General features: G+C 29.5%; 1 protein-coding gene across 1 annotated transcript in view; it reads right to left on the bottom strand.

The window, feature by feature from the left end:
• Positions 1–16,570, bottom strand: part of LOC142319312 (proton channel OtopLc-like) — a 49,061-nt gene extending 32,491 nt beyond the window's left edge. Inside the window, exons 1-4 of the mRNA XM_075356447.1 lie at positions 16,432–16,570; positions 5,696–5,911; positions 1,577–1,693; positions 1,279–1,393 (exon numbers count right to left, since the gene is read on the bottom strand). Of these exons, the coding sequence (XP_075212562.1) occupies positions 1,279–1,393; positions 1,577–1,693; positions 5,696–5,911; positions 16,432–16,457 (474 nt within the window). The 5' untranslated portion in view covers positions 16,458–16,570. The remainder of the gene's footprint in view (positions 1–1,278; positions 1,394–1,576; positions 1,694–5,695; positions 5,912–16,431) is intronic.
• Positions 16,571–17,220: the final 650 nt, after the last annotated feature.

Below are 17,220 nucleotides of genomic sequence, written 5' to 3'. Positions count from 1 at the left end.
TAAAAAAATAAAAAGATAGTTTTTTAATTTTTGGAGAAGAGGGAATTTTGGGACAAAATTTAAAAAAAAAAGTTAAGATAAGCATGCAAGCCTGTATTAAGTACTTAATATGTGTACATGCATTCATGTACTTAATATTAAGTGGGATTATGTTTGTAAAATTTTAAGAAAAGTTACCCCTAAACCCCCCACCCCTTGGAGATAATGATCCCAAAATTTTACCAACAAATTACCCCATATACACAAGTCTCCGTACAAAATTTCATCAAAATCAGCTTTATCCAGTCAAAAGTTATTAAACTTTTGATGCCATGCATGTACATATTTACATATATACGTATGAACATTAGCACCTTTTTTTTGTTTTTTGTTGTCCCTAGGTCATCAAACATTGAGAAATAAAAAAAACCTGTTCTCCATTTTTTGACTGATTACCGTACTTTCCTTCTTGCAGCATAGCTCTAGAGCTATAATGCCATGAAAGTAAAAATAGATTGTTTTGAGAATAGAACGTTAATAAATTTTATTTTTCTATATTTAAGGGGCTGAAAAGTTATTTAAAGTTATATATGTTTGCCCATATATGTTCACTTTATGAACATAAATGCATGGATTTTTTTTACTAGTGAATAATTATTTGTATATCAATTCTGGGCATACCCTAAATATAGTTAGGTAAAAAAAAATTATTTTTAATTTTTGTTAATAAAAATGTAATGTAACTTTAATAAGATATTATGACATATTTTTCCCACCAAAGTACATTATTTTCATTAAAAATGGTAATTTATGAGTTTTAAATATGAAATAAAATGACCATCCTAAAGAAAATATATTCAAGTATTCTTTATGGATCACTAATTACTTATTGTCTTTAGGTTTGATAAACAATCAATAAGTTGTACATAACAACAAACATTTAAAAATACTCACTCTTATATATATATATTCAACTATTAGTAATGCATTATAACTCGTCTATAGTTCATCAAAATATTGATTATTGAAACAAAACTTTGTTAAAACATTTTAATATACTGTATTTTATAAATTATGAAGCATGAGCATACAGTACAAGAAACACTCATTTGAAATTTACGCTTAAGTATTGTAAATATTAAATAAATAGATGATAATTATTATGATTCTTTATCTTTAGCGGGAATCATTAGACATTTGAATATGTAAACAAAACGATAACATTTTTGAATAATTGATTTACAGTACTTTTTTCCACACAATTTTATCTATTAAAATTAAGCCAAAATAAAATTATACCTCATAAAAGGAAGGGGGTATGTGAGTTGAGATTACTTCAGCCATTGGAAAAGCAATTCCCATAACGACCAATAACTTTCCATACAATGCAGAAAGTGTTGTTGCCAAAGCTTGCCTAAAAAAGAAAAAAAAATTGTTACACCTTTACAACTAGCTAAAAAAAAAGAAAAAAGTAAAATACAAAATTTATGGAATGGATAGAAATATTAATTAAATTATCAATAAGTTTTTATTATATTATTTTTAAAAAAGAAATTTTTTAATGTTCATAAATTAACTGCTTCAAAATTTTACTTACGCTCCCATTTTCCTCCAGTTGACTTGTAGTTGATCAATACGAGATGGTCTCTTAACTGGAGGTAGTGTAGGGTGGTACATCATAGCTGGTAGTAACATGGTACCAGGAGAAGCTATCCTGTAATAAATGAATCCATATAATAATGGACTCTCTTTTATTATTTTTTACTTACCACTATATTTATTAGTATTATAGAAAATATATGCTTATTTACATTTATGTTCATGTTTGAGGTGTGGCTGAATTGTAATGCACACTGGAACATAATGGGAGAACAAAATGTTGCACTAAGCAATCAATGCTGCCATCTTGTAGTTTCATACCACTAACTACTAACTTTCAAAAACTCATTAGCCCACATCTCTCATTTTTTGTCAGTTGCCACTGTTATGAAGTCAAGTGTATTTGCAACATCAATGTGTTTAAAGCAGTGTGCAGTGATTGAATTTTTAACAGCAGAAAATGTGAACACTAGTGACATTCATTGTCATAAAATGCATTTATGGTAATGAAACTGTGAGTAAGTGGGAAATAAAATTTTGTGTATCAGAACCGGTTTCTGTGACTAATGAGAAGTACCAAAATGAGGTGAATGAGTAGATTCAAAATGACCTTTGCATCATACACAACACATGAAGATAGACATATCAGAAGAACAAGTAGGACACATTACATGACTGGGCTACTGTAAAATTTGTATGCAGTAGGTGCCAAGCAAACTGACAGCAAAGAATAACAATAAAAGGAATGAAGTGAACAGTTTTTGAAATGTTATTGTGACAAGGGAGATGACTTTCTTTTCAATATTGTGATCGAAAATGAAACTGGGCGATCGTTATGACCCAGAAGAAAAACAGCAGAGCACAGAAGACTGGTGGCACTATGCATATTGCCATAATCAACCCACACATATTTAAAACACAACCATATCTGCCATATTCAAAACACAACCCTTTGCAAAAAAACAAAATTCTGACAGTGTTCTGGAATTTCAGACATGTACATGACTAACTAACTTTGGAATGTGTACCTGGAGGCTTGGTCAATTGTACATTTGTCCGATACATAGAAGCATTAAAACATCTAGATGTGTGTCGTGTTTAACAGTCCATGGAGTTGATACTCTGGCAAGGCTCTTGTGAGAGCCTTAAATTCAAAATTTAAATCTATTCTAGACTCTCATCCTCACTGAATTTGGCACATTGGGTATTCATTTCATATGAATGATGGCCTGAAGAATGCAGTGAGATAGTGGATCAAGGAAAGACTACCAGAATTCTTCATTGACAGAATGAGAAAACTACTTCACTGTTGGGAGAAATGTAGCTGTAAATGCTAATTTCATGGAAAAATAAATGTCAGTTTTGTAGAAAATAAAATGCAGGTTTATGCCACTATCTCTTTTCATTTGTGAATTATTTCAGCCACTCTCATACACATTTGTCTGTTACATGTTGGGTCAAGAATGTTTGTCATTTTACTTTCTTGGAAATCTAAGTTCAAGTAATTAGATGGCCAGTCAGTACAATGTTGGGAGCTGGTTTTTACATCAACTGGTAAATTTAATTGTACTCAATTTCCAGATAGGATCTAGATTTTTTTCACAACCCATTTTTACCATCCCAATCATCCTTAAAATAAAAATTTTATAGGTTCAGAAATGAAAATTTTAGGTTCATAAATAAAAATTGAAAAAAGTTAAGAAAAAAGAAATGAATTATCTAAGACACACATTTGGTTTATTTTTTAATGTTATTTCTTTCGTGACATTGTACATATTTTCTACTCTTAGCTAAAAATACTCAAATACATTTTACTTTTCTTATTCCCAAATCAAAAACCCTAATCTATAAATTTAAACACATTTCAACTGTAAACCTCTCTGTGAAATTGGGAAAACTATAAGAGCTTTACAAAGGGTTTGCAATAAAGGAAAATCTCAACTCCCAAAGCCACATTTTATAAATGAGAGGTTCTGGTAGATCCACACATTGATGTCTCATTAAGATAAAAACAAAAAATATATTGTTTATTGGCCAAAATTTTGTGCGGCCATTTTACAGTTGGATGAGAGAAGTTACTTTTTATTATCATGTATAGAGTTTTATATTTATGAAAATACTTATTTCTTAAGTCTATAAGTTTGTTAATTCTCAAACAATGGTTTGAGAAAACCTTTGATTCAGCAGTTTTTGATTTTTTTGTTCCATTTTCTCAGATCTCTCACTCAGATATCTGTAAATTGCTTACAGTTTCACTAAGCTATTGCAATTTTTCTGTCCGGTGGGTTCCTAAACTTCTTTTCTATTGTACAATGGATAGGATTGATATGAAATATTCTTGAGTCTTACAAAGATGAAAGTGATACTTTTTTTTGATAAAATTATTCTGGAAAATGAGACGGGTTTCATATTTAAACTGAGAGATAAAAAATGAATTAACATAATGTACCATACTTTCTCATCAAAACAAAAAAAAAATTGTCAGCAATTTTTTTTGCCAAGAAAATCAAAATTGTTGGTTGATTTTATAGAATATGGAACCACAATAAATTTAAAAGTACAAGGTCCGTAAATAAAGTAATAAGACTAGTTTTTTCTGACAGCCAAAGTGGCAACACTGTAAAGTTACTAGTAAACGTATGGTTATATGAACAGCTGACATATTAGGTATTAATATTTTTAGTCTATTGTTGCAACGTTAGACATAAACAAACTTTGTGAAACAAGTTTTTCTTGTGTGTTACAAAAACAGTGATACTAATTATGAGCAACATTTAATCAAGTTTTGTGTTAAACTCAGTGAGAATGCAACTGAAACTTTTTCAAAATTGAAAAGGGCGTATGGAGATAACGCTCTGTCATCTCAAGTTTTTAGGTGGTTTAAAGCATATTCAGATGGCCGGGAATCAGTTGTGGATAATCCACACTCTGGAAGACTGTTAACATCAAAATGTGACGACAATATTGAGGGAATCAGAGACTTGATATGGTATGACCGGCGATTAACTATCAGAATTATTGCAAAACAACTGAATTTGAACCATACCATCAAATTGTCCATCAAATTTTGACAAACGAATTGGACATGAAAAAAGTTTATGCAAAATTGGTCTCAAAAAACCTCACTATTGAACAGAAAAACAACAGGGTGGAAGTGTGCCACGATCTTTTAGGACAAATTGAAACTGATCCTGATTTTCTAAAAAAATGTTATTACTGGTGATGAATCTTGGATATTTGAGTACAACCCAGAAACAAATCATCAGAGCAAGGAGTGGCACACTTCAAACTCACCACATCCCAAAAGAGCAAAAATGAGCATATCAAAACCATGCTAATTTGTTTCTTGGATAATAATGGCATTGTCCATAAGGAGTTTTTACCTACAGGACAGACTGTAAATCAATATGTTTATTGAGAAATTCTTGAAAGACTACAGAAAAGAGTTGTCCGTGTGAGACCAGCCATCAAAGACAACTGCATGCTGCATCATGACAATGCACCTTGTCATACTGCACTCTCAATTAATGAGTTTTTGGCAAAGAAAAACATTCCTTTATTTCCTGTAGTATACGAGGTCTGAAAGAACTTGTATACCGAAAGAAGTAAAAAAAGTTAAGATCTTGAAAATAAATATGGCTGTGGTTTTATATTTTTGCATGCCAATCCCCATCCGCATACTGTCAAACATACTTACACTTTGCTGCAACAGTCCAAAAGGAAAGCATTTCATCATCTTCCTTATACCTTGAATTTATGTCACAGTTTCTTTATCAACTGAATGCTTTATGATTACAAGTTACAATGCCATGTAGAAAATTGGCTGAAACCACAGATAAAAGAATTCTAAGATGATTAGATTCAAAAGTCTATGAAAAGTCTACAAAGTGCCTCAGTTTTTTGAAGACTGTCCAGAAATTGGTAACAGTTGTATCTTTAAGATTAAGCAATAAAAATATTGTAACCATTTATAAATTAGAAAAAAATATAGACAAAAATTACTTTCCAGATAGTTCTTAACAGTTAAATATTTCTTTGATTTTCCTTACGTAATATTTTCAAAAACAATTTATCTACAAATAAAATTACAATAATTAATAATAGCGTAATTATGTACCCAGAAAGAGAATGAGATGTTGATAGTGGCTGGACATGGCCACCTCTGTTAGATGAGGTAGTTGCTCGTGAGGCACGACCATTGGTAGTGTGAGCAATGGAAGTTGGCTGTCTGGCAGGTGATGAATGATGTGATAAGGTTTCTGGACTTACAATTACAGCGCTGGGGCTCGCAGGGGAGGGCAGAAGTACCGGCTCTCCCACAGAACCAACCCAGCTGAAAAAAAAATATTTACAATCATTTTTTCTGATAATAAAGATCATAAAATTTTTGCTTTGAACAGTCACACTGAGGTTATTCTTATAATAAAACAGAAGTTCTTGAATGTTCATTAAACAACAAAATTATAAAATAATTATTAAAAAAAGATCCTTTGACATACAAACCAGTTTTTGTTTTTCTTTATCATACTATATGCATAAAAAATGTAAATATTAACTCATAATGCGTAAACTTTTGGAATTCTTCAAACAATGTATCAGATTACTTTATTGAGATAGTTTCTTTCAAAGATAAAAACTGAAAGAATGATTCAAAGAATATTGGAAAATATAAAAATCCTGTATCACCATATATAGTAGACAGAGATAGATAGATAGATAGATAGATAGATAGATAGAGAGAGAGAGAGAGAGAGAGAGAGAGAGAGAGAGAGAGAGAGAGAGAGTGTGTGTGTGTATGTGTATGTGAGAAAGAGAGAGAGGATTTTCCATTCTTGCTTCTCAATTTGATGAATTTTGGTCATTCCTCTGATCGCTGTGGTTTCAGCTGCATATAAGGCCTTCGACAAGGCAACTGTGTTGTAATGTCATATTTTTGCATTGTGCGACACTGCCCTTTTGTTATAATTATTCCACGTAAGTTTGTACGTCTTTTACAGTTTGAGTATTCTTTCCGTGTTGGATATTGTATTCAGTCCTGTGGGTTGGATGGTTTCTCCCAAGTACTTGAAGTGGGGTGCTTGTGAGATTTTGCTGTACTGTATCTGCAGTGGGAATTTTCCAGATGATTTGGTGTCCATATATTGTGTTTTTTCATAAAGAATTTGGAGTTTGGTTTTACAGGATGTTTCACGCAGTTTCTCAAATGCAAAATTGGCTTCATCTTTGTTGTTTGTTAATATAGCCAGGTCACTGCAAAGGCCGATGATCACCTTCTCCAAGATGATGCTGAACAAAAGTGGTGATAAGCCGTCCCCTTGTCGAACTCCTGTGTGAAGTTCAAATGGATTTGAAATTTCCCCCATGAATTTGACTTTTGTGGTGGTTCCTGATAATGTTTCCTGGATGATGCTCTGGTCTTTCTATCAAATCCAATTCCTGCAGGGCATTAAACAAGGTTTGTCTGTTGACAGAGTCGTAGTTTTTTTAAAGTCGACAAATGTGACTGTGGTGTTCTGAGATTGTTTGATGTGTAGTATGGTAATGAGGTTCCAGATTTGTTCGATACACGACCTTCCTTTTCTAAATCCTGCCTGATACTTGCCAATCTGTGGGTCCGCTTGGTATTTGAGTCAGTTCAGAAAGGTTCTAGAGAGGATCTTATAGATGTCTGGGAGAAGTGACATCCCTCTGTAATTGTTTGGAATTGACCTGTCTCCTTTCTTATGGAGTGGGTGTATCAAGGCATTCTTCATTCTTTTGGGATTATTTCTGTTCTTCAGACTTCCAATATTATTCTGTGAATTTTAGGCATTATGTTTTTATTGTCAAATTTCCAGAAATCTGTGACAATTCCATTTTTGCCAGGAGTCTTGTTGTTTTTCAATTTGTTTTTTGTTTTTTTCTTGTTGATTTGATTACATTTACAATTTCTTTGTGCATGGATGGAAGTGAGTCAGGATTTGGTGTAGGTTTTACAAACCTTAGTTGTTCCGAGAGCACTTCGCAGTTGTGGAGAGGAACATTCATGTGTGATCAAGCTGTTAAGGATAGGATTGAGCCTGGAATAATTTCAACAGTCATAAAACAACAGGAAAGTGGCAAGAATTTGTAGAAATAAGGAAAATTCCTCCAAAATTATTCGACGAGAAAAATGCAATTATGACAATAATCGGCTGAAAGAAATACAACAGGACTTTACCAAGAACAACACCTGCAATTTCAAAAAAATGTTCAGAGAAAATCTTGCTAGCTACCAGCCTCCTAGCTTGTACTTCCAATGACCCGCAAATATACTAACAATAACCACCATAAACATACCAAAAAAACAGCAAGCTCAATATAAACTTAACAATTTACATAATAAGTACTTTTAAAATTCATTAATTCCTCATCAGTTGTTTAAATATTATCTCAGATAGTTAATTACCTTTGTATAAGATAAAACTTATAGTTATCATGATCAACTTAATAAAATTGGTTACAATTAAGCTGGCTATCAAGAAAGATATGCAAATTTAAACAATTCATTAATTTTAAAATTGATCACTTCATTTTTAAGCCAATTGTTGTTTATATTTATAAATGCAATGTTTTCTTAAATATTCAAATTTATTATTACAATATTCCGTAATTATTTTCTGTATTTGTTATTATATGCTTTATTTATATGTTTAGTTGATAAGCATAATTTAAAAAAATTGTTTGGTTCATTTATCTGTGTGAACTCAAATTTTCTACAAATTTCTGGTTAAAGGTTCTATTAGTTTTACCAGTGTATATATCTTTACATTCATTACAATTAATTTTATATCCCACCACTGTTAAATTTATCCTGTGATGTAATTTTGGTATGATTCAAATATTTTTCTACAGCATTTACTGGTCAAAAAGGTGTAAATATTGTAGACATTAACTATTTTATTAATGTATTTTTATATAATATATCTTAAGAGTGTATGTTTCTTATTATTTTTTTTTCAAATTGAATAAATGAAAAAAATATGTATACTCTAGACCACTTTTAAAATAAGGTATAAAAACATTAAATGTGTTTATGTGTGTGACTGTGTATGTAAATGTTGGGTACATTATTACTTATCTGTTTTAATTCTGGAGTAATTTTATTTTGCTACCAGACACACCTATTGTGATTTGATTTATTCCTTGTTTGTCAGGTTCCTTTACAAGCCTATATTAAACACAATGGCATCTGTTACATATTTTATAAAAATTTACTTGATAAGCACTTCAACTCCTGAATATCAAAACTTTATTGGTAATGACTAGTGAATGATAACACCTGGTTGTTTTCTCTTAAAATAAAATCTTTCTCTTATCATTGATCCTTTTTAAGTATAAGGGAATATTTAAATTAAGTTTTTCAAACATGGCACTGTAGATAACAATTCTGACACTCTTACAAAACGGACGTAATTATTTTAATTTAACTTATGATTTTAACATTTACAAAATTTACCTTATGATAATCAATTGTTATGTCACTAATTTTATCATGTGAGGTTTATATTTTTTATATATTTTAATTTTAAATTATTACAAAATCCTCCTGAAGATGGCAAAATAGCCAAAAACGTTTGAGGAAATCAAATAATATATTGGTAAGCTGTTTTTTAATTGAATTCATTAATATTTCATTATTTTGTTGGGAGAAATTCTGCCTACAGACCTGTCAGCCTGCTTCCTATCCAGTGTATGTACAAAAAACCCAATTCAGAAACAAACAGCTTATTCTTTTAATCTAATCAATTAAATATGTGTTAATAAAAATACTACTCTTGCAAATACAAAAGCAGATTTTAATGGCAAAACAATTTTAATGAATTTTATGATTTTAATATTAAATATCATTTAAATGTTTAAATAATCGTATTTTAATATTTTTACAATTAACATCCACTCAGTTAGATGACTATATTATAGTTCAACAGGTGTTTACATGATTAGTAATAAATTTCTTTAGAATGACTGTTAAAAAAATAATAATAGAGGAATCAATGGCTTTTTGAAGTATATCAAATTTCTTTCAAATTTAATTTTGGCAAAAACCAAAAAAAAGATATTAAAATAATAGATTCAAACTAAATAATATCTAAGAAAATTTTTATACATTTTAGAATCTTTACACTGGTGCAAATTTCTGTAGAGTAGATATTCTTAAAAAAAAAAAAAAAAAAAAACTATTTTATAACTTAATTTTGGCGCCTTTTCTGAAAAAAAAAAGAAAAATGAACAAAAATGTACAAAACTAAAGCAATGAAACTACAGGAGCAGTAAATAAAGACCTTTGATTAGACTGAAAAGTAAGAAATTTAGTTACTGAAGAAATAAGTGTAAGTGAAAACAAACGGAAGGATGGTGAAATAAATTAAATAATAGATGGAATAAATATTTACAAACCTTCTTTCAAACAGATAGGTGGCAGAAGAATCACAAAGAATAGAAAATTCGTCGGAGATTTTTGGTATATATTCATTCAGGATGGACTTTTAGAAAAGTAACAGGGCAAAGATTAATCTTTGTGCTGAGTGGATTTAAACTCTCTCAGCATATGATGAAACAATTTTTTTTTCAGTTTACAAGCTTAGAATGCATGTTAGCAAAAAGGATTTCAACGATGAAAATAAAAGCAGCCTTGTTAAAATATATAATTGTTACAATTATCTTACAAACTTTTATGAAATTTCAAAATGGATTCCTTAACTAATTTCATAGGAACAGTTTATTGTGATTTTGAAGCTCTCTCTCTTTTTCTGTTTAGCCTCCAGAACCACTGTAAGGTATTACTTCAGAGGATGAATGAGGATGATATGTATGAATGTAAATGAAATGTGGTCTTGTACAGTCTCAGGTCAACCATTCCTGAGATGGGTGGTTAATTGAAACTCAACCACCAAAGAACGTCGGTACCCATAATCTAGTATTCAAATCCAAATAAAAATCACTGTCTTCACTAGGATTTGAACCTGAGAACTCTCGACCTTAAAATCAGCTAATTTGCAATGATGAGTTAACCACTAGGGCAGCCCAGTGGGCTGTGATTTTGAAGATGGATAAATTTAACTAAATGGTCTCAGAAGGAGGAGGAGGAGAAGAAGAGGAAGAAGAAGAAGAAAAAGGTGAAGAATTAAAGCAAATTAATTATGAAACAGTTTTCATATGGATCATCATTTTTTGGAATTTAAAAGTATTTTTTTTCACTTCTGGTAATAAATAACATGATACACGGAGATATGAAATGCAATTCACAGCTTATATATATAAAATGAAAGAAATATTTAAAATGTATCTAACCAATGAAAAAAGTATGCTTTATATATATATATATATATATATATATATGATACAATTATTTAAAAATTCTCAGTTATCAACAAAAACTAAAGATTGATGAACAAAATTTCTTGTCTGTTCATGATAGCTATCTTCACTTGTTTGATGGGTCTGGCCACTTATATTTTGAAAAGTTGACAGACTGTACTAGACAGTTTGTTAAATGGATAGAATGGTATTAAAAAAAAACACATCTACAAATGTACCCTTCTGTTACAGGCAGCAGTATTTGGGTATATTAAATACGGGTGATATATTTTTTACTATAAATTCATACATACTTATATTTTTCCCCTTTATTCGTGTAATACAAAAAAAGTACTTTTTTCATATAAAGGATTGTTTATCGAAACAAGTATGTGATTAAAAATAAATACAAATGTACATGATTTAAGCACCATCTTTTTATAAAAACATATCGAAAAAGATAAATGTGAAAGTTTGTGCAAAGAGTGTGAGAAAGAAATTAGACTGACTTGATTCTTATACAGGAATAGCACATACAAAATACAAAAAAAAATTAATTAATTAATTTAAACAAATTTTATATATCAAAATACTCTTCTTATAATAGTTTAATTATAAATTAATCTGATCACAAATAGGCATAAATAATATGGGTAATAAAAAATATTACATTGATTAAGAAATTGATCACAATAAAATGTATTTAAATTACCTTTCAATATCACGTGTTACTGGATACATTGGCACTAAATTGATTTATTAAAAGTTTTATATAATAAACGTGAGCCACAAGAACATAAAAAACCCTAAGTGGTCGGTTAACTCTGCCAAATCATGAAACAGCAGTTGGGATTGTTTTACACACTTGTTAAGCTATGTAGTAGATAATAGTGTAATGGTTTAAAGAGACATCCACTTATGCGACAAGGAAAAAGGAGGGGAATGGGGAAGACCTTTCTCGAATTCAATGACAATGATACCAACTTACAAATAACAGTAATAAAAATCTCAACAAATTACTGGGTCTTAAAATAGCATAATAATATTATTAATTAATTTTTTATAGTTCATCTAAACAATATTTTTAAAAAAGTAAAATTAAGAATAAAGTAATTTTTAAATTTTTTTACTTTTAAAAACAATTAATTTTATACCACTTGTTAAAATAAATAAATAATCAGCATACACAACAGGAGAAAGTATTTCCATAACAAACTGAGTCGCATTTGAACTACATGGTTATAAGCTTCTACGGTTTTGAATGAATGGGTGAAGTCATACTTAAAAATGAAATGAATGATAATTTAGTAGCTGTCAGCCAAGTTGATATTAATAAATTGAAGTAGATGCCCATAAATATCAAATATTAAACATATTTTAATTTGATAGTCAAAAACGCCTTTTTTTGTACTTAATTTACTAAGGAAGATAAGATAAATGAAATGATAGAAGAAAAAATACTAGGATTGAACTATATTAGAACTTGAGCCAGATGATTTTTAAACCATACTGTTTTACTTTGAAGCGTCTTAGCAAAACACTAAGCTTTTCATCATTGTTAACTATTTATTATGTTTACATACATTCCTGCTGAAGTAAAATGTCTTTTCTTGGAACTCCCCAAAAAAGTCAAAATGATTTTCAAAATGTAAAATTGAGCTGTCATCAGATCATCATTTGATGGTCATAATATGAATCGTGTAGACCAATATTTAGAAAATTGAAAATCTTAATTTATACTTCTGTTTATATCTATGAAATGTGCAATCTTTTTTTAAAAAAAATGTCACATTGTTTACTAATCTAATAAGACAACTGTTTATGTGTAACTTAGCATAATACTTTGGATTATGAGAAAGAGTTTTGTTATTTTTCTTTTGATAAAAATGTTGCCATTTTTAACAAATTATCAAACCATTTAATAAATTTTCCCACCAATTTATTTTAAATACAGTTAAAAAATTTTTCTTTTACAGAAACAATATTAATTACTCTGTTGATCAATTTTTAAATAATACTGATAAATAACTTTCTAAAAACCCAACATTTTTTTGTCATATTCAATGTGCACATAAATATATCTGCTCAAATAATTTTCATTAACGTTGAATGAATTGTGAATTATTATCTTCACAAATTTAATTTAATATTATTTCATGTATTTATAATTAAAATTATTAGCATAGATTTTAACCACTTTTATGTTTTATTTTGTAATTAATTAGTACATTAGTACTATTTTGTAATTAATGTACATTAGTATCTCAAAGTGTATAAAAATACACTTTGAGATACTGCGCAGATCAAAGTTTTACCACAGTTTTCCTTGATTAATCCAGTCAAAAGGCCGAGGCAGATCCTTTTCAATAATATGTGAGTAGCATATGTATGATTCCTGATGTGATATACAGTGATTCACAAAATGTTACCGGCGCTTTCTGAGCTCATTCTACTAGCGAAAATAATAAAAAAAGATTCTTATAATCACGTTTCCGTTAATAGAATTACCGCAAGCGAAAGATTTCGCCCTGATTGCTAGCAAAGAGTGAAATAAGAAATCTTTGGAATTCAAATTAAGTGGTAAACTTCATGGTTTCTTAACGTTTTGAAAAAACGAAAAAACTGAATAAAAAGGTTCCAGAACCATATTTCCAGTAATTTTCATAATATCCGATGTAAAACAGAAAAATCTGTTTTCTAAAAACATGTTTTTTACGTTTGTAATACAACATTTTTGTTAAATGACTAATAAATGCATAAAATTTATTACCAAAACTTGTAGAGAATTTAATTTTCAGAAAATTGATGTAAAATATCCCGATAAAAAACTGATACAAATTCAAGAAATTTGATTTAATTACTAACATTAACCGTAGGAAAACGAATTAATTACACGTATAAAGCATGATTGTGTTCCTGCAGAGGGCAATGATACAAAAAATAGTGTTGTATTAAAGATGAAAATATAATTAAAAATTAAGTTCTAATCTTATTCAGACAAAATAAAGTTTATCTATGTTTCTAAAATTCACTGTCATTTTACTAACATACGAAATATAATTTCTGAAATTGAATTTCAGAAATTATATTAAGAAATTATATTTCGTAAGTTGGTAACAGAAATAAGCTGGCAATAATGCATTTTTGTCGTTTCATCAGTGCACTATACGTTCTGCCTACGGAATAATTATTAAGTGTGTTTACAGTAATTTGTAGTAGTACAGAATAATTTAATAAGTGTGTTTGTTTTATCGGTGTCACACTGCAGCAATGCCTTTGTTATTTACGACTGAGGATACGCCGACATGGTACTGGGGTGTGTGATGGAAATGCAACGTTGCTGCTGCAGAATATCAAATATATTTTCCTAACTGCAGAATTCCAAATACGAAAACAATTAGTGAAACTTTCCATACGCTACATTTTACATCATTAGTACTCACCGCGAGTGTTCTTGCCATCGTAATACCGATACTGATGAAACCATTATCGAGGCTACTCAACAGAATCCTGATATTATTTCACAACGCCTTTCCCGGGGAATTTCCCAGCCTTTGGTACAGAGGGCACTTCATAACAACAAGCTGTATAATTACTGAAATCAACGAGTACATCTTCAAGAGATTCTACTTTTCGTTTGCAATATTGCAACTGGTTGAACAAAAACCGCCGATTGCACAGATTCATTTTACTACTGACTAGTTTACTCGTCAACAATCAATAACCTTCGCAACAAACACACTTGGACAAGTCAATCTACACACGATAAGAGAACATAATTTCCAACTTTGATTTAGCATCAATGGGTGGTGTAGTCTAGTTTACGATCAGAGTATTGAACCACCATTCATTCTTTCAGGACATATCTAAATTCTGACATTTACTTGGAATTCCTTAAGGAATAATTGCAGTTGCTATTAGATGTTCCACTTCCATCACGATACTGCATGTAATTTATGCACGATGGTGTGCCTCCACACTTCTCACATGCTGTATTGGCATATTTAAATGAGCAATTTCCAGAACGATGGATTGGTCGTGGCGGGCCACACTCCTGGTCACCAAGAACATCTGATTTAACACTGTTAAATTTTTGCATATGGATATGGGGTATTGTTTACAACAAAAAAGTTCATAAACAAAAATTCAAGATGGTGGATAAGAGAACACCCACTACCTGAGAGTACCACTTTAAAGTAATTTTTGAAGTTGGCTTGTTTTCATATTTTTGTAGTACTGCAAACAGATCTGATCCAAATTTTACTTACACAATTGACAATCCTGATAACATTGTCAATGTCCTGCTGATAGCATTTCATATAAAAACACGAAATACAAGAGTCTACATATGAAAGTATAATTTTTCTTTTATTTAAGATTTTACCTTCTTACAATACAATTAACAGTCTAAATTGATCAACACTTCTGAAGTAGATAGTGTTCCGTCTTAGACCACCCAACCCCAAGATAATGTAATTTACTTAATGCTGAATCATAAAAGGAGCAACAAGAGTTTAAAAGAAGTTAGCCTGAAACAGAACTTAGAAAAATTATAAAAAAACTATATTTCTGTGAACATTAGACCTTCCTCTGTTTGAAGTGAATTTATATAATTGAGCTCTATAACAAATTAAATTAATAAACTGAAAATTAAGTCACAGTGTAAAAAATAGGTATTGACTGTAATTGATTAAAAAAAGCCTTGCCAGTACCAGAAATAAATCTTATTGTATTAGCAGCATAAGCACTTCACTAAAAAATTGGAAAAGCACCAAAAAAGAATTGGTCCGTGATGTCTGGTATTGACATCATCAACAGATTTTTTCTTTGTATTTTTCTAATTTTTATCTACATTAGGTCTCTAGGGAAAAATTGTATTAAAAAAAGTTAGCAAAAACTAACACAAGATTTAAGTATTTAATATTGTACTGTGAAAAGCATAACACAATAAAAGTTAGAAAATAGTTTCAAAAACAAACGATAAGTTTAAAAATGGAATAAAATATATAATACTGAAGAATCTATTCCTTAGGAAATTATGATATTGACTGGTAATGGTTATGACATCAAGAGTGGAGAAGAGATTATGTGTTCAGTCTAGCAGCAACGGGTTAGTGATATAAATTTCTCTGCACCTTCCCTTTACTTCATTTAAGAGAAATCTGCTATTTTAAAAAGAAAAATTTTTTTGAAAAATTGTTACATATATTTTGTTTCACCTAATAGGAAAGAAATGTAATGCAAAATTTCACAGCAATTGTTTCATAAACACATAGACAAAATGCAAAAAGCTTACAGGACCTTGCTTCACTCGGTCATTAATAACTGACAAATAACAGTTCAGAATTCTACATTATTATGGTTTTTATCTTAATGGAGTATTTATAAAAGGAAATTTAATTAAATTTCTATTTCTTTTTACATAAATAAAAGTGAACCAAACATATAGTCATGCAAGTGTATTTTGTGAGTTCCATCATGCACATATCCAATAAATAATTTTTTTACTTTATAATTTCTGACAGTAGAACTCACCCTTCCTTAGCTTCCTGAATTAACATGTTATTTTATATTTAATAACTTAAATTTAATCACACAAATAATATTTTTATTAAAAAAATGTTCATTCTCTGTATAAATATTTTTAGGAAACCTGATAAAATTTTAAAACTTAAACTTTCAGTATAAACATAGCATGATGAAACAATAATTTTATTTTTCACTAATAATTTTTTTTAATTCCTGAATGAAATGAATTGCATAAAATTAAAAAAAATTAGGAAGGAGTACCTCTAAATTGTAATATTGCTAAAAAATGTTATTAGACTGATAAAAATAATGATAACTTAGCTTGATGTAAAGGCTTACAAAACAAGTGTTTAATGAAGAGTAAAGAGTAGGCAATATTTAAAAAAAATTGTTTTGTTAATCAGTACTACAGGAAGTCTTAATGCTTGCATATGAGAATATTGAACCAAGTGACTATCAAATGAAAAGCTGAGATGCTTCCTTTCTGGTACAGAGATTGGAGTTCTATTTCAAACGTTACATTTATTGCCTTTTTAGAATAAAAACTTTAAACTTAATTACAGAATAAGTGAATTTTAAGAAGTAACAACCAATAATGCAATACAAAATTCAAAATATGGAAATTGGAAAAAACCTTTTTATAACTAGTTAGGTTTTTGTAATTCAAAATAAAAGTATTTTAAATATTTATCATTTTTATTACTTTTCATATAAAATGATATGCAAATTTTAAAAATGTATATCGTAAGTTTATGATTTAAGTAATGTTGTACAATAAATTTATAAAAAAGAAAG

Source organism: Lycorma delicatula, chromosome 2 (genome assembly GCF_047948215.1).
Source record: "Lycorma delicatula isolate Av1 chromosome 2, ASM4794821v1, whole genome shotgun sequence".
Taxonomy (NCBI): Eukaryota; Metazoa; Arthropoda; class Insecta; order Hemiptera; family Fulgoridae; genus Lycorma; species Lycorma delicatula.
Note: the sequence above shows the minus strand (reverse complement) of the source record. Positions and strands in the feature narration are given on the sequence as shown.